Raw genomic sequence first — 27,205 nt, 5'->3', positions numbered from 1 at the left:
ACGCTACTAACACCTGAAAATATCTTCCAGCACCATACTGCAGACAGTAAAAAGGTAACCACGGAGCAACACCCTCCTAGACCTGAGAACAAGTTCAAGTAGCTTGAGTCACGAAGGCTCGCGTCACCATGGAAGCAGTCGGTTTGTGACAAGCTACGCCATTTTGCTGCCTTGTAGTAGCTACAGATGGAACTACAGCGAACATATCATTATGGAATACATCAGAGCCATATAATATCATTCGAATAACGGTTTTGGACGAAGGAGAGTTTACTGATAACAGATTCACTGGATATGAGGTCGGAATTGCAGTGTTTTCAAAGTTAGCAGCTAATGAGGTTGTTAGCTGAATATCACGGCAAACCTTACTTTACGCGATGGTCAGTTAGAGCTAGCCAGTTCAACTTTCTGCATAACCATTAGCTAACCACCTAACTGTGCGACATGGAGGACAACGTACGTGGTCTGGCATGTTTTTTTTTTTTACATAGCAAAGTGTACTTAGGCAGTCATGATTAACGTGGCTAAGGTTGCAATGCATAAGTTGGTGAGCTAGCCTGGTAACGCGCTATATTTAGTTAGCAGAAGTTAGAACAGGAATGTTTTAGGGAAATGTCGCATACCGCAGTGCCTTTATTTAAGCAAACGTTGGCTTTCTTGACAACTAAAACAGCTTTAGCTGTTGGACTAAATAGTTTGTGAAATGTGTTTCATGTTTGTCAGTTAACATTAGACAGAGCATTGCAATGTGACAAAAATGTGACAAAATAATCGGTGTAGAAGATTCACTTCTTAGCTGGCTACTCATCGCGTGAAGCAGGCGAATTGCCAGGTTAAGCTGTCACTGGAATGTGCTTTGGCCATTGTACACCCATTTAAATCATTGAAAGTTACTGCGCTTGGCTTTTCCTTGATGCTGATAGTCGAATAAATAGAGCCTGCTTGTCGAATACCCAACGGAAACGTTATGCACATTGTAACCGGTGTATTTGTAACAGTTACTGAGTACTCGATCTTGGAGCGAGTGTTCACCAAAATTCTAAATACAAGAAACTAAAAAGGACTGTCGCTGTCACTTTATTAGGTTGGCCATACTGAACGGGACTGGACTAAGCAGTGCTTTCCTGCCGAGATGCCTTACACAAATTTGAGGTTGAATGTTACCGAGCTGATGATATGAAGTAGCCATTCGTGTTTGGCCAAGATGGATTTGAACCTTGAACAGTCCCCCAGTCCTCAGCAAAATCCTGTTGTCTCCATTCGTCTTAAATTATGACTGGGCTCCCGTCAGAACCATCAATAATGATTTATGGATTAATACCTCAGGAGTTACATGATCAGCTCCTGGACTATAAAAACTACCAGAACCGAACAAATGGGGTGGAGGAGCTCAAAAACATTCTGTTTGAGTTGGACTTGAAGCCAGTTCCGTCTGACAGTATTGAAGAATTCATCAGCTTTATACGCAAGCTACTGGACGACAGCAATTTCAAAGTCTTGTATGGCACTTTACAGGTGATAAACCTTCTGGTTCAGAAATTAGACTATAATGTAGAGACATATTGCAAACAGATCGTTTGTGTTGCTCTCAAAACCCTGGGAGACACCCGTGCTGTCACCAGGAATGAGTACATGAACGTTTTCCGGCAGCTCATGAGAATTGTAGGCCCACAGAAAGTCCTGGACCTTGTGATCGGACACCTCAGACACAAAAACTCCAGGGTAAGGGAGGATGTCCTCAACATCATCACTGCGGCCATGCTCACCCACCCAAGGAAAGACTTCAACATCTCCAGCCTTTGCTTCGAAGTGGCCCCTTACCTGGCAGACAGCAAGAGGAAAGTCCGCCATGCGGCCTTGGAGCTCTTTGCTGTCTTCGACTACTGCCTTGACACGGGGAAAAAGCAGCCACTGATGAAGGCGATTGACCGGGTGGAACTCACAGCGGATGTGGAGGGTCTTATGGCAGCTGTACAGGCAAGAAAAGCCAGACACATGCTCCCCCGGCTCTCTGCCGAGGGCATGGTCGAATATTCCTTGATCATACCCAAACCTGGACAGAGACGTTCGTCCCAGTCCGGCTCTGGGGCAGATGTGGACTGGGTGCTGAACGGTGGGAGAAGCAGCAGTGCCCGAAGCCAGCGGACCGAGCCAGACACAGACCGGCTGTGTGGCTACGGGAGCTTGGGTTCCCTCACAGATGACTTCCCTCTACATAGGAGAATCATGAGCGCAGGCAAGGGTAAAAACAAGCTACCCTGGGAGAGGACCAGCTTGCCTTGTGCACCGGACCCACAGCCTTCCAGTCCGTCCAGCAGAAAGCCATCTAGCAAGGTATGGTGTGGCGTCATTAACTGCCATCATTTACTCTTCTGTATGTCTTGCATTTCTGTCTGATGTATAATGTTAGTTAGATTAACAGTGTTTTTTTTAGCTTAAATCAAAATCAACTGAAGGGGATAATCTTGAAGGAAGAGAGATGCACCCTCGAAATCCGCATACGTTGAAGCACTCTATACATATTTGCACAGAGGTATTGGTGCTAATGCGAGCATTTGAAGTGACCTTTACAGGTGCCACAGATGAGCATTTTAGATGCCTTGAGCACCTCTAAAAATACCAATGCAAATCAGGCACTCAATGCTCGCTGATTGTCCCTTAGGGCATTCTTTGATTAGGCATGGTCATCACAATCCACTTCAAGCATCATATTTGATTGTTTTCACATTTGATTTTGTTCCACGGTACCATCAGACTTTTGTGCCACTGATCAGTACGTGGCCAAGTGTGTGTCTGTCCCCATTAGGAAGGTTTTACCATCTTCAGTTGTACCCTGGGGGAAGAACTAGGCCTATATTGTTAAAAAAATTTAAGGTTTTGTGTACAGTATGTGGAGTTCTGGTTTGCATGGGAGCAAATTGTGCCAGTCCAGTGTTTGTTTGGGTTCGTAAGTGAAGCCAGTCCTAGCCAGCTGGTGGCTTGCCTGCTGGAACCACTGAGCACCAGAGGGAGAGATGGTGGCAGTGTGTGTGGCATCTTTTAATCCATCAGCTTGACAACACAATGACTCACCACAATCATTAGTGTGGACAAAAGTTCCTGACTTGGTTTTGTGAGGGCAAGCTCCATGACATCACCCTGTGGCAGTATCCTGTTCAGTCAAGCCTTTCCTTGTAGGTCCCCTACTGCTGCTTTCTCACCTATCAGGTGATCAGTGCAAGCTTGTCTGTTTGCCCACACAGGCCCTGTTTCTTGAGTATCCTTGACAGAGTTGAGCACGTCTGTGGTTGCTTGGAGACAACAAGGATGTGAAGAGCTTGTTTTGCAAAGAAGACGCTTCTTTTTTTCTTAGAACATGCCAGCTGAAGGTGAAACAGCTCTTCAAATATTGCACTAGAATGAATCAACAAGCCAAACTGGAGTGAAACATAATCAGTTTCTTCTCTTTTCAGTACGAGGTGGTAGTAGTACATGAGTATGCAACAGGTTCCGCCGTCAAACAGTTTGTTTTGGATGTACAGGGAGGGAGGGAAGAAAATCAGATAAGTGTGTTGTCCCTCAAAGAATTACTGGATGTATCGGGTGGCAGGGTGCCCAGATTCTGTGGAGGGTCTCCAGGGAGGCCTCCTGTCAGGGTGAAGAACCGGCCAATCAGACAGGCCAGGTGTCGGGTTACACCCTCCCACAATGCATATGTAGAGTAAAGCGGGTGGGGGTGGAGAGAGGGTATCCGGTTCATCTTACCATTCTCCTGGATCTCTGCTCTACCCCACTTTAGCGTTGAATTGTGGATGAGGATGAATATTTGCATGATCTTCATCATTGCCATGGCCTATTATGCTTTTTCCTCCTGTGCTTTCATGTTGTGTAGTACATTTGCTTGACATTCATCGGAAATGTAGTTTATCTTTAATTGTGTTATGAATTCATCTTATAGGCTCTAGCAGTAGCACCTTTTGGTGCATGCACTGACAGGGGTGTTATGTCATCAATAGTCTCATCCTTGGCTGTGTTAAATCCCATAAAAATGTTCACCTCTGCCACAAAATCATTTAGCCCTAGTCTATTGGGCCTACCTCAGATATCTAAATGCTTTGCAGCAGGACCTTGTGTTTACCGCATTCACAGTCTCCAAGAAACCGCAGTGCCTCTCAACTGTTTCTTAACTCTGGTGTGGCTGGGATAGAGGCAAAGAAGGGTCCATGTGCCAATATGACGTCAAAAGCAGTGGATGACTGGGTGTGTGGGGTGTCCAGTAAATAGTTCTGCTTGTGTACTGTTGATTAAGACGCTGTCAGTGTGATGGTGTAAAGACACGCCCTCTCTCATATCTGCTTAAAAGCTCAATCAGGCCAAAACCTTTTCTTTGCTACCCATGGTGTGATTTTTGGGGTTGGTTTGTATGTATTGTGAACTGGGCTTTGCAATAGGGCTGAACGATTTGGGAAAATAATCTAATTGCGATTTTTCCCCAAAATATTGCGATTGCGATTCGATATGCGATTTTTAAAAATGTTATCCTTTTTTTTCTCCAACAAAACGTACTGAATGATTTAAATATGACACAATATTAGATACATTTAGTGTGAAATATTCTTTTCCACATTTTACATTTGTATTTAACTGCTCATTACAGAAACAAATCGGTGGCTTTGCCACTGTGAATTTAAGTTATTTAAACAAAGTCAATGCATGCAAAGACATGCACTTTTTAAAGTTGTGGTTTGAAAAACGCGTCTCATCACATCGCGATTAAACCGCAAATGCAGTTAATCGTTCAGCCCTACTTTGCAAGTCACTATTTCATGTCATGGGTTATGAAATTGTCAAGGATGCATTCAATGGTGGTAAATAAGCACAAAATGAGAGGTCGGCTCTTGTTTTAGACATTTAAATGGCCAAGGAGGGAAAAGGAAGTCAAGCTCTGGGGCTGCTCACGTCTCCTTGAAGACAACATTATCAGAGAAAAGCATGGCACGATCAGCAATAGCGGTTCAGTGTCTGGTTAAATAGTGTGTAGCTGTAGGTCTACAACAACACCTGTATACTGATCATAGTTTAACAATTTAATAACACAACAATACAAAGTACATCTGTGTAGGAATTGCTCCCCCTTAGGGTGATGTGAATGTATTGTAAAGTTGCATGACAACACAGCAGATTATGTAATAATGATGGTGTGCCTCTTCCTGGAACCTCTTTCATGTAAAAGACTTGTCTGTTAAGGGGCCTCTTTCATTTGAATCTTGCAGATCAGCAGCAGTGATGACATGCTCTCCTCCTATTCTCCACACCGGGGGATGTTTGTCTCCAGCTTTGGTAAGTCTGTCTGCTTCCTTCTCTCTTCCGGTCCTTCTCTCTTCCCCACTTAAATGTCTTCTTTCTTTCTTTCTTCTTCCATCCTTCCTTCTTTTGCTCTCTTTCCTCATCTCTGTTTATATTGCATACCTTCATTCTTGCTTCACTGCTTGATTGCTTGCCTTCTTTTCTTTCTTTCTCTCTCTCTCTCTCTCTCTCTTTTCTGTCTCAAGCCTAATTTATACTTCTGCATCCCTCTCCGTCCTCGAAAAAAAAATGGGCGGGCGGGGGCAGGCGGTTGATTCAGAAAAAATTGAACGTACTGGTCGGGCTTACATACTACTCCGACGGCTATGCGCCCTAAAGCCTATTCAACCTATTCAACGCCGGACCGCTGGGTGGGGTAACGACTGTTTGTCGAGCCCGTAGCTACCACATAACCTCTTTATTGGAAGTCATTGATTGTTTTTCCTCCCAACTGTCACTGACATGACACGGATGCTGCTTCAGGACCTGTCGGGCAGGTGCCGTCACATGGGCCTTGGGGACATGTAGCTCAGTCAACACTAGCATGTCTAATGCTATATATTCACTTGAGTAGGCAAATGTATCTCCATCGTGGTGGTCATTTTTTTGTGAAAAACATTGCGATTGATAACAAAACGATATGCTTATCTTACATACAATACAGAAACTATTATAAAACGATCCAATGAAATGAATACGTTCTTATTTTCTTTGGTGTTTTTGTCACATTCATACTGCAATGATCGCTGGGTAACCTTTGAATAACTACAACGCTATGACAATGCACTCATTGGCCACGAGACGGTTGCCCTTGTCAAAAAGTGGTAACGTGAATGTGTCACTATGAAACAAAGCATGCACACTTCGAACAAAATTACCCCCCAAACTCTGAGGACAGGACCAGAAAAATAAACCCACGGTATTCATCATACATCATGCAGTGTTATAGTTATATAAGATAAGATATAAGACACACAGCAAGAACATGCATACCTCAACATACAGTTGTGGGACTGCGATTTCAACCATGAATATGTTGAAAAACACATACATTAGCACACTTACTAATGATCCTCTGCCAGGCTCTCACACACGAAAAGTTGATTCCAAAACTCTCGAATTTAAGACAGAGTGGACTGACAAGTAGGCTATGCATTTGTGCTGCTTGTGGGCAGGACAAAACCGATGTGTTTAATCTGCAACGAGACGGTTGCCCTTGTCAAAAGTGTTAGCGTGAAACGTAACTATAAAACAAAGCATGCACACTTCGAACAGAAATACCCGTAGAACTATGAAGTAAGGGGCAGAAAATTAAACCCACTGCAGTCTTCATACCAGTCCACATGCAGTGTTATAGTTATATCAGAAACACAACAAGAGAATGCATACACATACATGCCAATAAACATTATTCTGATTCTGATACCTCAACATACAGTTGTGAGACTGCCTTTTCAACCATGAATATGATGAAAAACACATACAGGAGCACACTCACTTATTATCCTCTGCCTGGACACCTTTAATGCCCAATTTTCAAGAAGACGATCTTAGAGAAATCGTTGTGTGTGTGGTAGTCGTTTATTGTATAAATTCCTCCTCCCGGGAATCCTCACAACAGCGAATGATGGCAACTAACAGACAATGGTTGATGGTGGAGCTGGACTAGTTTGAGTTATAAGCAGAGGACGTGCTTGTAGCGATTTGAGCGACAACTACAACAACAACAGAACAGGAGACAGGTGGTACGTACGTTTACTAGATTTTCCGCTAAATCAAGCGTTAGCGTATTCACAATAACTCTCAAAAGTGTGCTGCTAATGTAGCTAGCCTCGCTGCTAATAAGTACAACGTTGTCGTGCCGATTATGCTCTCACACGCCACCCTCATTGAGGCAAAAGTAATGTTTGACTCAAATGTCTTTCACTGCCGTTTTATGTAAAGGCAGTCATTCTAAATAGGTTCTACACATACATGAAATACATTTCCTATTTAATAGATGCAAAGTAATTATGCTGCCAGCATTACTCCGTAGCAAATTACCTTAGATGTCAGTTGAAGCTGGTTGGAGAAGGCACTTTCAACACCGAGCCACCAGCCAAGAGACCAACAGTGGTCGGGAGAAATGTACTTTTCGAGGGTTTATATAAAATACGGTAGCTTAATGCTGCATGCTGTGCAGCTTTGTAGTTTACCAAAGTCGTACTAAAACATTTTGACAGAAAACAGGAAATGTGAGGTCCTGACATGTGTGATTCTGGAAATTATGTTGTTTGGAAATGATGTCGTAAACTGGCCAATCACAGCCAAGGGGGTCTCCGACTCTCTCCGTCTCTTTAAGAAAAGTTAGAAAAAAGCGTTTGTCTCCGACCAGCTCTCCGACGGGTCGGATGGGCGGCAACACCTGGGTGAAGGTGTTACCAAGGCGTGCCAAGGCGTGCCAAAGTGTCCCTCTACGACCAAATCGGAGAGAATTGTAGAAGTGTAAAAATGCCTTCAGTCTATTGCGACTCCTCTCTCCTGCTGTCTCTAGATCTCACTACACAGAGCACCCCCCCCCCCCCCCCCCCCCCCCTTCCCCACAAGCTGCAGCTGACAGATAGCTGTCAGTGATGAACAGCCCAGGACAAAATTAAACTTCCTCTGAATTGGATTAGCTCGATGAGTCCGAGTAGCCTCACGCCAGTTGACGCCTGTCTTTGACACTGGGATCATATACCGCTCCCGAAGTGATTCAAGTGGTTGCAGGTCAGCGTGTATAAACATTAGGGGAGGTTTGCTGCAACGCTGATTTGGCACAGGGATTCTCTCCCCTTTTAATATTCATGCCATTTGCTTTAGGAGACAGAGCTGCTATGCTGAATTTATATGCAAAGTACTTAAAAAGCCCAATCATACTAGGGATGAACTTAGGGATCACCTATTTTTATTAGGTTAAGAAGGTTACTATCACACAGGGCCACCCATTAACCACCCCCAAGGTTAATAAAGTTACTATTACCCCGTATTGGTTTATTATTGCTTTCTGTCAAATGTTCCAAGACAAACACACACCATATGCAAAGTACTGACTCACAAAACGATCCGTTTTAGTAAAGATATGGTTCCCAAGCTTGTATCTGGTTCCGAATGTCTCAGGAACATATAGTGTCTATATACTTTATAATTTACATCTTCTGCTTAAGGTATTGATGCCACAATGCACATAACATGATTCAAAACCTCTGTATGGTAGATAGTTTCATTGGAAATTGTATAGATGGCCTTATGCTTTAATGATAATAATAATAATAAACGTTATAGCACATTTCATGCAAATTAATGCAGCTCAAAGTGCTTAACAGCAAACACATTACGTGCACAAAGAAATTACATGCACAGTGATCCACATAAAATAGAGCTCAAATAAACATAAAAGCTAGGAAATAGTGCAAAAAAAAGAAAATTATAAAATAATAACAATGATTCAAATTTGCATAAAAACCATAAAAGAGTGAATAAAGATGAGAAGAAAAAAATGTATACTTAAAATGTATGAAAATAAAACTCTGCAGAGATATATTACATATAACCCCTTAATATCACGTTATATCATGATGAAGATCAAAATAATACACAAAAAAATTATATAATTAAATTAAATGTATTTATATAGTGTATATATATATAGTGCAAAGTCGTAGATAGTTAAAGGCTAAGATGAAGAGGTACATTTTTAGTTTTCTTTGAAAGATGTTAGCAAGCTGGCCTCCCTGATGTCTATAGGCAGTATGTTCCATAGCTTTGGGACTGATTTCCTATACCTAAACCCTAACTGGGTTGAATTTAATGTCTGTGACATTTGTTGGCGTTGATTAAAATGTTTTTGAGTCTCCATAGATCATTGGTCCTTGACGACTATTGTGTGGTTTGCAGCATGCAGTCAGGCAGTCTGTAATCTTCTGTTGATTGTCAGAAGAAAAATGCTCAAAATGCCTTCTCAAGTGTGAGCTGCCTATTATTACTGAGAATCCCCCCCCCCCCCCCCCCTCCTCCTTTCAATCCCTCTTTTCTTGCTAGTATGTTCAAAACATTTTCCAAGAGAACTATGTCAGGCAAAAGGTTTGTGGTAAGCCCCTTATAGAGACCTCAAATCGTATTTCATTTAGAGCTGTCCTCCAGGAGACCACGACAGGCATCTCTGCTATTGACTTTGTCGAGGGGGGGAGGGCTGTCACCATGGTAATTTTAGAAATCAGAGGAAATGATTCAGCTGGAGCTTGATGTAGTATGGCCTTATCATGCTACTTTCACATCTTTGTCACCTACTCTAATGGTCTTCATGACAAAATGCCAGTGGCCCTCCTGAAATCCAATTAATCTCACATACCTTGCGAGTCTAAATGGGCTTTTATTTGATCGATGCACAGAAACAGACCAGGGCCTCAAACAGCCAGTGTCTGTGGCTCAGCTTGTCACTCTAACACTGTTCCATTTGCATTAGCCATTTTAGTCTCGCCTCGGGCGACTGCTTTGCTTTTGCTCTGATGGCAGGCTACAGCTGCTGCAATAACATGTCCTCAGTGACTTGGATGTTTGATTGCTAATCTGCATTAAGAGTAGGCTTTTACTGAGTCATTTTTAAAACACTATTTTTACGGCAGTGGTTTGAATTTGTTAATGTCACACAATGGATGAACATGCTTTAAGCCTCATTGTTCTTGATGTTAAACAGACAGGATTAATAGTAATACATCATGTAATTAGTGTGTTCACAATGGTGATAAAACAGGCCATTGCTGGCTATGTAGTGTTATTCCAGCCGTGTGTGTTTGACCGAAGATCTGATGAAAGGCGCAGTGTATAGAAATGGGGCACTGTGAAGGCAAGACTGAACTTGACTCCTTTTACAGCTGGGCAGCAGGACACACCAGGGGGCCTCTGTTCCCAGCCTGGACAAACACAGAGCTCACAAATCAAATAGCCCCTGTCCTCACCGCTCTCCTGTAAATTGTTTTCCATTTCATCATAGCCCCAGAGAGCTCATTTGACGCAGGTGACCAGTGAGGCTCGCACTGGCAAAATCTTAGTTCGACAGCCCAGTTCAAGACAATTTCCTGTGACTTGGATTATTTAAGAATTTATTTTACATCTTAAAACATTGAATGTACAGTGGATTTGATGAAGACATTGTTAAATGCGTTGAGCTGGTGGTCTGATCTCTGTTCAGGATCAGGAGAATTGGCTCCATCCTCGGAAAGATGGAAGCACCTCGGAAGGCTACGGCGGAGCGGGAGCCTGGATTCCGACCCGGACATATTCAAGGCAGCTCTATCTAGTGATACTGACCGAGGTGAGAGAGAGGCTTCCTGTCCAAACTAATGGTCAGAAATGGGTTTTCACAGTGGCTAATATATCCTAGCTTAAGTGATACAGTATTGTCTCACATGAAATAGTTGGCCAATTAAATTCAACTTAAGTTTATTTATTCAGAGAGTGCCAAGAACAGTTGAAATTGACACTTTACAGAGCAGAAAGATTTGCATCCACCCCTTGGACTGAAAGAGGGCATTATGACATTTACATTAGCACACCCATAGCTCCATGAGAAAAGCAAGTTGCCAGTGAAGTGAACTTGACTTGCACAGTAGGTTAACCTGGGAGTATGAATTCTGATTATATGGAGATTATTTAGGGTGATATGAATGTAAGTGTCGCCTAATAGAATTACAGCATTTACATTTACATTGATCAACATAATACTTCCCATTGGCACAACACATTTGTATTGAAATCTGCATCAGCTATAGTTTATTGGTTCACATTGTTTCTCCTGCATTAATTGTGCACTGAGGAAATGCTGCATCTTTTCAGTGTTTCCCAAACCGGGTCGCCTCCTGTCAGGAAACCCCAGCGTGGAGCGGACCTTCTCTCTGCCCTCCAACCCCACGCCCCCTGGCTCATTCCTGCTGCCTTCCTACCCTCTGGCCTCCTTACCAGGGAGCATCCTGACCCCCACCCTGTCCCGCCGGCGCCTTGTTGATTCTTCCCTGTCCATGTCCAACACCTGGCCCAACAAGAGAGAGAGCAGCCCCCACCGCCGAGACACCAGCCCCTGGAGAGACTGTGCGGGTATGAACACATGCAGCTCCAAAACGAATACAACTTATGTAGTGTTCCAGTTACAGCTGTGTGTGGACCTGTGCTTAAGTGTACTTAGACAGTTCTTACACAGAACCTTAGATCACATACTACACAGTGGATATTGTTGTGATCTTTTCCAAGGTTGTTTGCTTTGATCAGCTGTCATACTGTGTGTGTGTGTGTGTGTGTGTGTGTGTGTGTGTGTGTGTGTGTGTTGGTGTGTGGTCCTGCTTGCGTGTTTTTGGCTTCTCTTGTCGTCTTTATGGATATGTGTTTGTGTGCGTGTTGACTCCTCTCTCTCTCTGTCCTCCACAGGTGAGGTGTTGTCCAGCAGGTGCTCCCCGCTGCCTCTACGAGCCTCTCTGGTCAGCTCGTCGTCCACCTCCTCCTTTCGCCAGGCCCTCAGCAGCTCCAGGCCTGTCTCCTCTGTGTCCCCCGTCTCGCCCGTGACCCCCATCACCCCTGTGATGGCTCTGCCTGATCGGGGCTTTGCCTCCAATGGCCAGAGGACCAGCAGAAAGGAGCAGCAACAGGTGGAGAGGAGGCTCCATTTGGACCTGGCTAACCTCGGGTTTCAGGACCATGAAGAAGAGCCTCTCAACCGCGAGGAGGTGAGCAGAACTGTCACTGGTTTGTCAGAGGCTTCCTGCAGAGGAGCTGTGAACCGGAGCTGCCTATATTAGCTTGGTGTGTCCATTTCAATGTGTGCACGGAAATGTGTGAAACTAGTTTTCAGAGTTTGAAGCTCGTCTGTGCAGAACTATAACTACTTTAAGATGACCATTAACACAGGTAATCTTGAACCTATTGAAAATAAGTGCTACAAATGAAGATTTCTATTTTTCCAGCACAGACTTCTCCTATGTCTTCTGTCTTTTTAAGTGTCTGGGAATTTTGGGCACCCGACATATCACAGTATTTCTTACTTGCGTATGTTTTCATTTTCTCTCTCCTTCTTTTTCCCTATCTGTCTTTCTCTCTCTTAGATGCTGAACTCCCTGCGCTCCCTGCGCAACAGTGCGGCTAAGAAGCGGGCCAAGGTGAGCCAGAGCGGGTCAGAACCCGACCCAGATAGCCCAGACTCTGCGGTTCGGCTGGAGCCGTCGCTGGACTCGCCCTCTTACATGTCCACTTCCGTCATCTCCCCGCTGAGCGAGAGCGGCCTGTCCAGCCTCTGTTCACCCCAAACCCCCACGCCCAACGGCACACAGACCAGGTGAGCCACGGGGCACTCCCAGCTGGATGCTTTTTGTTTTGTTTGGTTTAACATTCATACATTTATATGTACGTTGTTTTTTTTTTTAATCCAAAGTGACTCATCACACAAGATCCATTCGTAGGTCTATTTATTTATGTAGAAGATGCTTTTGCCCAAACTTACTTAATGTAAAAGGAGAGATACTCATTGTTCAAGAGGTACTGATTGTTTTTAAAAACCTGTAGAAACCTTTTTTGCAAAGGTGCTGACATTGAAGATTTTTTTTTTTGTAATATGCTGCAATATGTTATACATTTGTGTTCAGCCCAGGGAACTCTGCAACAAAGTCTCGCTCGGCACATGTGTCCTCCGCTAAACAGGGACCTTCTGTTTCCATGGAGTTTGCTTCTCTACAAGGTACTAAGCGTGCAGGGCTTGAAAAACAGCACAGCAAACACAGATTATGTATTACTTATTCTGACCCCTGACTTGTGATGTGATTGAAGTGTCTGCAGTCCCTCTGTGGTAATACATCTGTTCCCTGTGAACCTTATCTCTCTCGAAGCTGTGCCGCCTAAAGATAATTGCCCCTCAGAGGTGAGTGTGATTGGTCAGAGGGTGACCTATCACAACGGACCAGCGGAGCCCGAGGAAGACCGAAGCAGGCAGATGTCTCCACTTACTGCCAGACCCACGGGGCGGGAGCCAATCAGAGCTCTCAGGCCAGCTAAAGGTGAGTGCCCTCACAGCAGAACATTTTGTTCAATGTTTTTGTTATAAGCTCATTTGCCCTTTGTCTGTGATATTTGCAGGAGGCTGAGATAAAAGTGATTTAAAGAAATGGTCTGTAAACAGTTGTCTCTGCAATTTATATTTTAAAAAGGAATTTTATATATATATATATATATCTTTATTATGTATTATATAATATATATATAATATAGTATATGTATCAGCTATAGTATTTCCAATAGTAAGTGTTCATACAGATCCTAGCTTTAAGAAAGGGTTAATTTAAAGATGGAAAAGTTTTTTGCTGTTGTTGGTAATTCTCAGAGTAACTATGGCTGTTGTAAGGGTGTTGTCCTCTCTCTCTCTCTCTCTGTCTCTCTCTCATTCTGTCCATCTCCCCTTCTCCAGCCCCTCAGATGCTCAGTAGCTGCAGCAGAGCCTCTCCTGCAGGTGACATGTCTGAAGGTGTGGTCGGCAAAGGTCAGTCACTTGTCATAGTCTCAGATGTCCCTGGGTTATTTATGCCACCTCAGATAATGAACTGTTCCAGACTAGCTTCTCTCCCAGGACGTTAAATGTAAGACTTACTCAAATGACGGAAAGTAGGGCAGTGACTAAGTTGTGTATATAACAAAACAAAAACAAACGGGTCTGGCACCTGACAGACACTCAAAGAGATGTGTCTAACTTACTCCTCCACTGAAGGATGGCCTTCTCCAATGTCCCCCCCATCAGTCTTTCTATGCACGGAGAGCCTGCGTGGTTTTATTCCTTTCACTTTGGTTCAGTTGTCCCTGTTTAGGCATTTTTATCCTTTTCCAAAATGCTGACTGGTGCTTCCAACTCCCGTTATCCCTGTGTGGTTAATTAATGCAATGGCTTGTGAGTCGCTTTTCCCCAGTGGCTACAGGTGATTTGACAAAGAAAAGAGAAAACAAACACTAAAACCCACTTGTCATGGAGCCAAGCTAACCCACCCCTCTCTAGGCTAATTAGACTTGAGAAGAACCCTCCTTTCCGGAGTCCCCCAACACCGTTACTTATTTGTCCATACAAAAAAAGAACTCCTGCTGCAGCAACTCTATTGTTACCTACAGTCTCTACACCATTGTCATTTTCAGCACAAATTCCCACTGTCATTACAATTAAAGGGATTGCCATTACAATCAAAGGGATAGCCCCCACGGCACAAGTATAAGTCAATACTTGAATCTACATTACATTATCACTTTAAACATTTACTTTTGAACAAGAGACCTGCTACCTTTTGAGTTGGAATTGAATAGAGTTGGACTCATGTATCATGTTGGTTTCTACTCTGGATTAAATGATGTTCACACCTGTGCTGATTCCCTCTGCAGGTGTTTTTGGCCCAGTTCCTCCATCCAGTTGCCCAGGTGCGCCTTCCTCTTCATCTGAGCAAGGCGACTCCCCTGGCAGGGTGACCTGCGATCCTCCGGTGGGCGTGTACGGGCACGCGGTGCCAGGTGGCCAGCAGGACTCCGACAGCAACGCAGACTCCGAGGAAGCAATGGTGAGTCCCAAGGTGACCTGGGAGAAATGACAGTGCCCATATTGAAGAACATTCTTTGAAGCTCATTTGTATCCAAGATCTTCCAATATGTTTTATTTTTGACTGTATAGGCTAATATATACAGCCGCGGAAAAAATTAAGAGACCACTTCAAAATTATCAGTTTCTCTGGTTTTACTATTTATTTGTATGTGTTAAAGTAAAATGTACATTTTTGTTTTATTCTATAACCTACTGGCAACATTCCTACCAAATTTCAAATAAAAAATATTGTCATTTAGATCATTTATTTGCAGAAAAATGACAATTGGTCAAAATAGCAAATAAGATGCAGTGTCTTCAGATCTCGAATAATGCAAAGAAGACAAGCTCGTATTCATTTTTAAACTACACAATACTAATGCTTTAACTTAGGAAGAGTTCAGAAATCAATATTTGGTGGAATAACCTTGATTTAAAATCACAACTTTCATGTGTCTTCGCATGCTCTCCACCAGTCTTTCACATTGCCGTTGGGTGACTTTATGCTACTCCTGGCGCAAGAATTCAAGCAGCTCGGCTTCTTTTCATGGCTTGTGACCATCCATCTTCCTCTTGATCACATTTCAGAGGTTTTTTTATGGGATTCAGGTCCTGAAATTGGGCTGGCCATGACAGGGTCCTGATCTGGTGGTACTCCATCCACACCTTTACTGGCCTGGCTGTGTGGCATGGAGCATTGCCCTGCTGGAAAAAACACTTCTCAGAGTTGGGGAACATTGTCAGAGCAAAAGGAAGCAAGTTTTTCTTCCGGGACAACGTTGTACTTTGCCTGGCTGAGGTTTGTAAAAGACCATAAGGATTGAAAAAAGCGGACTGGAGGTTCTTCTAAGTTCGTCTTCTCTGATGAGTCCAATTTCACAGTAGGTGCAAGACTCTGTGGCTTGTAGGCCTCTCCAGGTCTCCGTCTAACCATCAGACGACCATGTGTTGGGCAAAGCTGAAAATTGGACTCATCAGAGAAGACAAACTAGAAGACCCTCCAGTCCGCTTTGGGTCAATCCTTATGGTCTTTTACAAACCTCAGCCAGGCAAAGTACAACGTTGTCCCGGAAGAAAAACTTGCTTCCTTTTGCTCTGACAATGTTCCCCAACTCTGAGAAGTGTTTTTTTCAGCAACGCAATGCTCCATTTTAAATAATTTTGAAGTGGTCTCTTAATTTTTTCCGCGGCTGTAGAGTTGTTCAAAATGTTAGACATAAAGACCGGTCGTATTTTCTTTGAATTTTGTATAATGATTAAATTAATACACAAGTCCTTGTGTTAGTTCAGTGCTAGAAAGTGAATGATTGCCTTGCTCACTGCTCTGCATCTTTGTTGCCAGATACAGCTTTTGTAATGGGCTGTTGTGTTTGTCAGTGAAGACAAGAAAGGTGATTATTCGCTCCTCCTCGTGTGTGCAGGAGAGGGTGAACATGTCTAAACTTGCACGGGACAAGATGCGGCAGCATCGCCTGGATCAGCAGGACGTCCCTCAGCCTCCAGCCGACAGGCAGAGGATAGCGAGGATAAGACATCGAACCAGAAACCCGATGACAGACAGCAGTACGGGAGAGTCGGGACACCTGCGAGGTCAGTTCAGACTTCAGGGTTCAGAGTACTCTGATGATGAACAACTCCATATGAAAAAATCAATTCGCAAAAGTCACACATTTATATTTTCTGACAAACCATTTATGTATCACCGTTTGAGTTTCTTCTACAGATTCATTAAATGCAAATGTTGGTCCTTGCAGGTAATACAAATGTCTCTCAATGAAGAACTTTCAATGAAATATGTCTGCTTTGTGGTACTCATAGACTTGCAGCTGAATGGCAGTGTGGTGGCATCCACAAAGTCAGATTCCCCCCAGGATGACGTCTCCTCCAGCCCCACCAGTCCCCTGGGACCCCAGAGTCCTATCAAGTGCTTCAGCCCCGCCCACCAGCCCAGCCCCCCCACGGTGCCCCCCACCTCCAGAAGCACGCTGCCCCGTCTGAGGAGGGCACCAAGCCTCACCAGGGCAAGGCCCTCGCTCTCCCAAAACACAGGTGAGCGTTTGGGTAGGATCAAAAGAGAGAAGGTTACAACGTGACACCTGTGCGCTTCTCAGTTTAGTCAGCTCAAGAGAACCAGCATATAGAAGTAAACATGGGCATTTCTCTAAGAGTAATTGGAACAATTAAGACAGCAAATGTAGAAAGTGAAATGTAGAATAGCAAAGTCTTACTGGAGCCTAGCTGGTGTGAAATACACATGCTGCTCATCACAGTCTGTTTTGCAACATATCCTCATTAAAGATGGATCTAGGATTCTAGAATTCTGATTAAATCTGTAGCTCTGCTATTAATTCTGATGTGGTACTCTCCGTCTCATCTCATCTCCACTCTTCATCTCTTTGTCTTCCTCCTCTTCTCCTCTTCCGTCTCCTCTCCTCTTATCACCCTCAACCCCACATCTCTCCACCTCCCCAGATGAGTTAGCCCCTGGCACCCCCTGTCAGAAGAAGGACCAGCAGGAGCAGCCGGAGCTCAGGCCCTTCTCCAAGCCTGAGCAGGCTCTCATTCAGAGCTTCAAGCTGCTCAGCTCGGACGACTGGTGGGTGCACTCAGCCTTTGAAACCCACGAATCACTTAGCCAGACTTAGTTATCTTACATAAGATAGATTTACGCTAGCATGAACTTCAAGAACTTGAGACAGGCAAAAGCCCCAAAAAATGTCTGGATGCAGCCACCATTGCCTAACTGAATCTCTAACTGAAAGTGCATTCGTTTCCAAACTGTATTATCACTTGGTGAATGAAGTGGTGAATGTTTTTAACGTGTTGTTGTTGTGCTTGTTGATGTTTGTGTTTGCAGGGAGAAGAAGATTGAGGGTCTGACGTTCATGCGCAGTCTGACCCAGTACCACTCAGACGTGCTCTCCAGCAGACTTCATGACGTCTGCCTCGCCCTCATCCAAGAGGTGACTGGGACAGTCCTTTTATGTTTATCCACAGGTCCTCAGTCATGCTCATGTCCTCTAACCTTAAATTGCGGCGCGTGCAACAGAATGAAAACATTCAATCACGGGCGCATTTGAATGGAAGTGCAATTATTGAGTGGAATCATGGAACCACCGACCGACAGAAAAGGAAACAAAAGATTAGCGATCAGGAAATGGATCAGAAAGAGAGAAAATGCAGGGCAGTAATTTGACACCACTTTAAAAAAGCCATAACAAACAAAATCCGCTGCACGTAGGGAAGTGTGAGCTATCCTGTCATCATGGACAGCATGTCCACATTAACATCAAAGTCACACCTCTATCTCACCTGTTGTGTGCATGTCTGTTACCCCTCAGGTGAAGAACCTGCGGTCGGGTGTGTCTCGTGTCGCCCTGGTAACGGTGGGGGAGCTTTTCTCTCTGCTGCAGCGGGGGATGGACCAGGAGCTGGACGTGGTCGCCCGGGCGCTGCTGCATAAGGCTAGCGAATCAAACGCCTTCATCCGGCAGGACGTGGACGCAGCGCTGGACAGCATGGTGCAGCACTGCACGCTGACACGCACCATGAACGCCCTGCTCCCCGGAGTCAGGTAGGTAGCTGCCTCTGCTTGGTTTATCACGCCCCAGAAGTGAGGGCACGGCACTGTACACCATTTTAGATTTCATCCCTGTATTGTCCATTTGTGTTCCTTGTCACTTTGCTTTAAGTTTATTCCAATCTGTTTGTAATTTATTTAGGTTTCCTCTGGTTAAATTGTTACAAAAATACAGCCTCTTGACTTAATTGTGAGCAACTGTATTGACATGATAACAGTACACTGTTTCTTAATGGGATCATAGGCAACCAAAGGCAAGTTTCTGCTCCATATATGGTTCCCATCATAGAGAGTAGACACAAACATGTGCCTCTTACTACACACTGGCACGTGTGCTGTTGGATAAAGCAGGGGACTAGCCCTGGCACTAATCCATTTATGTGAGGTAAAGCCATTTAAATTCAGCATAGGCAATGAATTCCGAGATTCAGAAAGTAAAAGGCTTCCAAGTATTTTGTGTCAACCATCTGGACCTGGCAATGATTCCTGGCTTTACTTAAACTAGGTAAACACCTTCTACATCATAATCTGGCTTGAATCATTGTTTCGTATATATCAGTCAGCCTACGGTAGTGAAATGGATCAGGGCTCTTTCAGAATGTATCAAGTTATGACTGTTTGGGTCACATACTTAAAAGTGACCCTATTTTTTAAGGATTCGCATAATCAGGCTTCTATCCTCTGTCTGTGTCTGTGTGTGCACACTCGCGTAGTCACTTAAACTCAGTGGTGAGAAAATGCACGGCCCAGCACATGGCAACCCTGGTGGAGAAGATTGGATCCAGCCGTGTCCTATCCGGTGGTAAAGACCTGACTGACCGCATTCTTCCTGCTGTCACCAGGCTGGCACAGGACTCGTCACAGGAAGCCAGGTGGGCACTTCCAACCTTCAAAGGACAATGGAGAGGAGATGTTTTAAATTGAATCTACCTTGCAGGATTATTTTCACCAAGCTGCTAACCTTGGCAAAGCAGAAGACAGGAGTGATTGTACAGTTAGTAAACATTTAGCTGAATATTTCTTTTAATAAACTATCGGAACTTTCCTGCTAGAATTATGAAATTAACAGAAAGGTTCTCCTATTCTCATGCAATGTGCAAGATTATTTGCACCCTTTATTTACAATAATGTTGCCCCACGACCAAAACCACAGATCTGATTAAGACCGTCCTGTTAACACACACTCATGTGTGAAATTCAGGCCTCAGTGGAATTTCACAAGTGCAAGAACATTTTGGCCTGAAGTTCACGTCTATTCCATACACATGAAATTATGTACTGAACTGTTTCTAAAATGAATTTCATAGAAACTCCATAGCCGTGTTGATGTTTGCTCCTTTGACATACTTCCTGCAGGTACTTTGGTCGACGGATGCTGCTGTTTCTGTCTTCACACCGGGATTTTGATAAAATGCTGGAAAAATACATCCCTGCGAAAGACCTGGCCACCGTCAGGGACACTGTCTTCACGCTGAAAACCAAGGTGCCTTGTCTCAGCACCCACGACTTATGTTGTAATTAAAGCTAGCTAACTCTCACACACACACAGACACCCTCACATACATACCCACACATGCACAGACACGCACATACACCATTTGTTTGAGTGCCTTTGACCACCATGTGTGATAACTGCTGCCTGCCAGTTAAGCTCATGATTCAATTAGGTATGATCCTCTAGTCTAAGTCACCACAGACCACAGGGCAACACACTATCTTACTATTTGCATTCTGGATCTTTGAGTCGGGGAGATGGCCTTGCTGTTAAGTGAATAATGTTTAGTCAGTACAGACACTATGTTGGATTTAAACGGTTGCATACAATGTGAAATGTTGTGAAATGTGTTGTTGCTGTTCACATTTACATGTAGGCACTTTAATGATGCTTTTATTCAAATTGAGGTACCTTGTAAGCACACTGCAATTACAATTATTGTTTTCCCAAGCTGAGAGATGCATGCCGTCTGTGTTTGCAGGGGTTAGGTGAAATGCCACAGGACACCCCCTCAGCTCGCGGGCGACGCTCCCTCCCAGGAAGTGGGACGATCCGAGCCTCGTCTTTGACCAGAGAGCCCCTGTCCAGCAGGTAGGCCACACCTTAGCAATGCAGTCAGCCCTGTGAATTTCAGTGTGTTTTACAGGTCAAGCTGTAAATTATTATTTTACCATGTGAATTCACCTCCAGTTGTAATTCAGTTCTTGGTTTCCATCAGTTGCTAACTATGATAAGTCTTGGATAAGGAGGTTGTGCATGAAATAGTGAGGGTATAATGTCTCCTTTTAATAGCAGTGTCAAGGTGGCTTGTGCCTCCATTTTTCTAACTGCAAAGTATAGAATATCCATAGATATTTTCATTCAGACAGAGATGGACTATTGAATTTTTTGTTTGTTTGTTTGTATTTGAAGCAAAGACTATGGGCAGTTCAGTAGCAAAGGCCAGGCACACAGCATTGCAGACAAGACTGAGTACCTCAAACACCTCACTGCCCTGCTGAACTCCAAGGACTTCCGCGAGCGCATCAAGGGCATTGAACAGCTAGTGGGAGACTGTGAATACTCCCCAAACCTAGTCATAGGAAGCATGTTTCAGGTAACACCTTTATCAATACATTTGACTTGACTTTCTCCCAAAACCCTTAAAAAGAGTGCACTGTTGTTTGCAAATTACAAGACTGTTGGTTTGATTTCAACTTAGGGTGAATGGGGGTACTCTGTTGGGGGTACTCCTGTTGAGAGATGTTGATTTTGTGACAGAATAATCAATCTGAATCATTAAGTTTGTCATTAATTTATGATTCCTGGTTTTTGTAGGTATTTGATGCCTTCAAGGCACGACTCCAAGAGTCTAATAGCAAAGTGAATTTGTACGCTCTCGAGGCCTTGCCCAGGATCATCTCTCTGCTGAAAGACAATTTGGCTCAAGTGGTTTACATATTGGTCCCTGCCATCATAGACAATCACCTCAACTCTAAGAACAACGCCATCTACAGTGCTGCTATTGGTGCCATTGATGAACTTATTCAGAACCTTGGTGAGTTTGGCATGGAGGGTGTTTTAGTTTTTCTTATGCAAGCGCTTAATAAAAGGTCAGGTTTTGACCAAATTTGGCATATTTTTGCCTTTTAAATAAGTTCACTAAAAAGCGGCCAAATGTTTTGAAATTTGTATTGTACTTGTATTGTACTATATTGTGCCATGGAGTGAAATTGGCTTTGTTGTGCTCAATAAAAGTTTACTAGCTAGTGATTTACCCTTCAACACTGTTTATAATGTTTTGTTCCCCCCCCCCAGATAACTCACTCCTTCTCCTACTGTTCTGCACTAAGGCCCAGTATCTCAGTGGGAAGGCGAAAGTTGACCTCATTGAGAAGGTTGCAGGTATAGTAAATGACTGCATTATGGCATTACTGAACCATATATTACTGCAACTACGGTAAAGCAAGAATGAATGTTGTTGATTTAAAAGTAAGTCCAAATGTTTAATTAGAGGTGTGAAACTTAGGATTCAGAGATTTAAAAAATTCTTGCCATAGTTTTGCCTCACCCATGCATAGTCAGTTGAGCGCTCCAGTTATGTCTACTAGGTTGTGCTACTTAGAGAAGTCACATGTCAGGGATTTCACACTTACTGAAGCTATCTAGACTATCGGCCTATCTGGATCAAGTATACCCAGCTGTGTATTTTGTAACTAACTGATGGATTGTGTATTAACTTTACATCTGTAATGTTTATCTTAATTTTGAAATAGTAGTAGTATAGATGGGTCACTTTAGTTCTCCAAAAAAAGGAAACACTTTTTTTCTCCTGTACCTTCCTCCCTCAGAGCTGGTGAGGGAGCTGTACCCACGCAAGCCTCAGATGGTGGAGCAGAAAGTGCTTCCACTGCTCTGGCACCTCCTGGGCGCCTCCACCAACAGTGGCACTGTCCACGGGCGTGGTGGCAGCGTGCGAGTGGCCACCACCAACCTGTGCCAGGCCCTGTACGACCACATGGGCCCTGCGCTGGCCGAGTGTGCTGCCTCGCAGCCCAGCAACACCCACAAGAGCCTGAATGAGCTCCTGAAAAGCCTGAACGCACCCAACTGAGCCAGTCCAACAGCTTTGCTGCTGAAATCCACATACTAATACCAAACCTAAACCTAAAGCTGATCTTACTTGAAGATAGAGATGTTTCTCACAGTGCCTGCACTTGTATTTTTTTCCTCGGTTTTCTGACATAACAATAATTATTCTTATAATAAGAATAAAAGCTTAACGATGGTTAAGATAGTGGCCCTGAAGTTAAATATTCCACCAAGAGATTTTAGCTGACAGCATCAGGTTTACATACCTTCGACTATTTTACTCTCTTTGCACTTTGAACAAGTAGGACTTATCATGGTAAATGTTGTCATGAACTTTATTAGAGATCAATATTGTTATATGATTGTCGATGGTGTTTTCTTGTGAATTTTTCAGATATTGACTAACACGAAACACCTTTTTGGCAGAATGTACCATTTTCAAATGCACAAAGAAACAGGGATATGAGGATGTATATTTTTGATGTTGATGAAATTGTAACGTGTGATATTTCAAAGATGTGTCTTATACGGTTGTTATAAAGATTTGTGATCGTCAAAATATGTGATGATTGCAGTAAAAGAAATGACTTTTGTACTGTATAGCTCACATGAATAGCCCAGTATTAGTTTAATCTGTCTGATGTTGCAGTATATAATTTATGTTGTGTTTATTTCAATGGCTCCTTGATCTCCAGTTAAAGATATAGGCTACTTTTGCGTGAGAAAGTCTTTTGCATGACCAAATGAATATTGACGGGATGAAAACAGCAACAAAAAAGAAAACTATATTTGTTTTTATTAAGGATATATTTTAATGTACACAGAGGCCTAAATCAGCCATGGATGTAAATGGGTTGTATTTATGAGGGTACCAACATTAAGAATATATTTGATGATTTATACAGACACTTTAAGCCCAGATCTGTAATTCTCTGTCAGCATAGTGCCAGTCCTTATAGCCTTAGAAAATGTTAAATTATATGGAACTTGTGAAGTGTAAGAGAATGATCTATAATTAAATTGTTTTATTTCTTTAAAAAGTTTATCTTGTAGGTACTTATTTTGTGTGCGAACCTTATTTGTATCCACTTAAAGCAGGTCATGACTATATACCTTGACCCGCCGAATTTGATGGGACCACGCAGAGTTCTGAGTATGCTTCTACGACTGCGTTACTGCAGTACTTAAGATACGCAGTTGTACGCTATCCGACGTTGGCGAACATTCTCTTGTGGCGAAAGTTGTCGCTGTCAACTTTGACCTGTGATGCAGGCTGCAGCGGCACATTTGACAATAGGAAATATTTATTTTTGTGAAAGTGAAGGAATTTAAATAACTCCATTGCGTTTACCTTTTCATCTTTACACGAATGGAAGTCACCGCATACTGTAGTTTTATGTCGGCGTTAGTGTTTTCTGTATTGGTTTCCAACAACAACAGTTTTGAGAAAGAAATTGGTCAGCAAGCTAGCCAATGCTAGCACTCGCTAACTGTGTTTTGTAACACTTATGGGTGTCTCCTGGGGTAGTTAGCTAGCCTGAAAACTGCGCATCAATGGGGTATCATGTATGGCATGTTTGCTAGCTGCCTGCCACAACCAAGCTTTGGAGAAAGTTTACGACTCCGTTCTCTTCGTTAAAGATATTAGGATACAATCCACACTAACGTTACGTGACAATCCGCAAGCTGTCGGTGTAATGTTAAATAGCTTGTCACGACTGTCTGGAAAGAGACTTAGATGTCATCTGTCGGGGGGATTTTGTGGCATCAATAATGTGCAGTTAAAATGAGTGGTGCAAATCAAAAAACGTTATTTCAGACATGGGGTGCCAGTGTACCGCACAAAGTCGTCAATGAGGTCGGGAAGAAGAACCCCGGACGTCGAAAGGTAAATCAAAACAAAATTTCGCAGAGGGTTACGAAACAGGAAAACGACAGTTGTCTGCCTCCACGCAAGTCACTTTGGGGTGAAATTGGTCAAGGTTCCACTTCCAGTGTCACATCAAATGTGGCAGAGGAGGAAGACGATGATGACTTGATGTTAGTGGCTGTGTATGAGGCTGAAAAGTCTCTTGAAAATGTTGATGGCCAGCATGACACCCAGACATGCGACACACTGATTTCTCCGAATGCAGTATCTTCGGACTTACCTGGTTTTGACATCTCCTCTGCTAAAGTATGGATTTATCCCACCAACTACCCAATCAGAGACTACCAACTGAAAATATCGGAGGTTGCACTTCTTCAAAACACACTGGTCTGTCTGCCAACTGGTCTGGGGAAGACATTTATAGCCTCGGTGGTGATGTACAATTTCTACCGCTGGTACCCATATGGAAAAATAGTTTTCATGGCTCCCACCAAACCCCTTGTGGCTCAGCAAATTGAAGCCTGCTACAAGGTCATGGGCATCCCTCAGGATCACATGGCAGAACTGACAGGTGAGCTCAAGAGTAGAGGTAAATTGAGATTGCCGTCTATATGTTTTCACCTATTATATCTCAAGTTGACCTTTCTCAGGCAGCACACCTGCACACCAGAGACAGGAGCTGTGGAGATCGAAGAGGATTTTCTTTCTGACACCGCAGGTGATGGTGAATGACCTGTCGAGAAACACCTGCCCTGCAACCCAGGTGAAATGTGTGGTGATCGATGAAGCCCACAAAGCCTCAGGAAACCATGCCTACTGTCAGGTACACAGACACAATAAGACCACATGCTGTCAGTGCAGGATCACAGATCATCATTAAATGCATGCAAATAACTAAACATATATTTAGCAGTGCAACATCTGCGATTCTAGTAGTTCAATACAAAACTTCAGATAAAGGAAAAATTTATATGTATGTGTTGTGTTTTTCTGCAGGTTGTCAGGGAGTTGGGGAACCAGACACGTCAGTTCCGTGTGCTGGCTCTTAGTGCAACCCCTGGAGGAGACATGAAGGTGAGCAAGTCTGCAGCTGCGTTGTCATTAAAAGCGGCTGGTCTCTGCCTCTCTTTTATCGTCCCTGCTACCAGCATGAGTCTGCTTTTGAGAATCTGCAGTTTCTGTATGAAAGAAAAGCTGCATGATGGAGAAAAATAATTCTAATAGTCGCTGTTTGGATTTAAGTTATTTTTTTAAACAGTACATAGTTGCATCACATCTTGTGGATGCTGTCTTGAATTTGAGTGTTAAAGTGCACTTTTTTGCTGCGTACATATGACATCAACACACACATTTTTTTTTTACCAGTTAACAGTGACCTCCTTACCACATGAGTTAAACCCAATATGTGCCATTAACTCAAGCAAACAGAAACAAGTGTCCTACTGGCCATTTTTTATGTCCACCTAGGCAGTTCAGCAGGTCATCTCCAACCTGCTCATCTCCCACATTGAGCTGCGATCGGAAGAGAGTCCAGACATCAAGGCCCATTCTCACCAGCGCAGCCTGGAGAAGGTGGTTGTCCCTCTGGGGGAGTCCTTATCTGGATACCAGACACGCTTTCTACAGGTAGGAAACTCTGGGGACTCTCTCATCTAAGTTCATTCACTGAAATGTTTTTTGCATTTATTTTCCTCATTTTGCTGCCCAAGTGCTAATTTGCTTGCCCACAAGATGGAACTGTTGGGACTGTCTTCTCAGATGGCCAAAGAAGGTGTGCTAGGTGGAGCTGTTGAGCTTTTCCCGAATATGCTTTTGTGGTTGTGCTGCCACAGTGTGGTGACTGTGAGTAGTGCTTTGAGTTGTGAGGCAGAAATGTGCCCTGTGTCTTCTTCTACTCATGGAGATTTAAACATGATCAGTGCTGTCAAAACTATGCCTGCAACTGAAAAACTGTGTAACAAGCTTGTATATTGATTCATTTAGCAGTACTGACCACCCACAGCCAGCAGCAGATTAGGGAGCTTTGTAAATACCTTGTCTTAAGCAAAACATTGCATCCAATTACAGATGGTGTCACCTTCCCAAATCCCACCGTCACCTTTAAAGCATTGTGTGTCTTAAGCAGTCCTAGTTCCCTGGTGTGCAATTCGCCCAGCCCTTGTTTCGCTTCACAAATGAGCTCATTAGGAACAACTCACCCAAACACACAGAGGCTCTCAGACTAATCTCTCACGAACCACTGAAGAGGCGGAATGCTGCACTGTTTGAGCCAATCCTTTTGCCGCCATCCCAACAACCACCACCCCCCCTGGGGCGCCTCCAGGCTTGCCAATGTCAGGGCGCATCAGCTTACCTAGAGAAAGTACCCCTGTGCCGGCCACTGTCTTAATCTAGGGGCATATGAACAATGTGGGACACCTGTGTGACTAGGCCAAGGCCTCAGACTACCCCAAAGAGAGACAGTGGGATGCGTACAATTATTTCACAGTGAATAAGAAATAGCACAATTTTTATTTTAAAATATATGAATGTGTATTTGTAATTATTGGTACTTGAAGCAAATAGTGTTATTCCCTTATGAGAACTTATAGTGGGATTTTTCACTTTGAGGGCATTTGGATATCACTGTGGAGCTTCTGATTCTGACAATATAATTCAGGATGAATAGATCTATGCAAGTACTACATATGATCACAATTTGGAAAAGAGATACTAAGAAATAACTTGGATATTTATTTTTGCATTGATGTTTGTGAG

The 27,205-nt window shown here is 43.5% G+C and overlaps 2 protein-coding genes across 2 annotated transcripts in view; both read left to right on the top strand.

The window, feature by feature from the left end:
* Positions 1-1,112: 1,112 nt before the first annotated feature.
* Positions 1,113-23,550, top strand: togaram1 (TOG array regulator of axonemal microtubules 1). Its single transcript, XM_080850342.1, has 22 exons — positions 1,113-2,334; positions 5,253-5,319; positions 10,535-10,657; positions 11,179-11,436; positions 11,764-12,059; positions 12,435-12,664; positions 12,972-13,063; positions 13,212-13,379; positions 13,787-13,858; positions 14,740-14,912; positions 16,354-16,522; positions 16,751-16,981; positions 17,405-17,528; positions 17,790-17,895; positions 18,274-18,506; positions 19,226-19,384; positions 19,869-19,995; positions 20,489-20,598; positions 20,920-21,103; positions 21,325-21,544; positions 21,805-21,891; positions 22,338-23,550. The coding sequence occupies exons 1-22, from the start codon at positions 1,273-1,275 to the stop codon at positions 22,598-22,600; spliced, it is 4,554 nt and encodes a 1,517-aa protein (XP_080706468.1). The 5' UTR covers positions 1,113-1,272; the 3' UTR covers positions 22,601-23,550.
* An 814-nt stretch (positions 23,551-24,364) lies between these two features.
* fancm (FA complementation group M) overlaps positions 24,365-27,205 on the top strand; it is a gene marked incomplete at both ends in the record, with an annotated part of 57,709 nt that continues 54,868 nt past the window's right edge. The window contains 4 exons of the mRNA XM_080850766.1: positions 24,365-25,019; positions 25,099-25,271; positions 25,445-25,522; positions 25,916-26,074. Coding sequence (XP_080706892.1) covers positions 24,365-25,019; positions 25,099-25,271; positions 25,445-25,522; positions 25,916-26,074 — 1,065 coding nt within the window. The remainder of the gene's footprint in view (positions 25,020-25,098; positions 25,272-25,444; positions 25,523-25,915; positions 26,075-27,205) is intronic.

This window comes from Sprattus sprattus (genome assembly GCF_963457725.1).
Source record: "Sprattus sprattus genome assembly, chromosome: 13".
In the NCBI taxonomy this organism is placed as follows: domain Eukaryota; kingdom Metazoa; phylum Chordata; class Actinopteri; order Clupeiformes; family Clupeidae; genus Sprattus; species Sprattus sprattus.
This window is presented reverse-complemented; position numbering and strand designations above follow the sequence as displayed.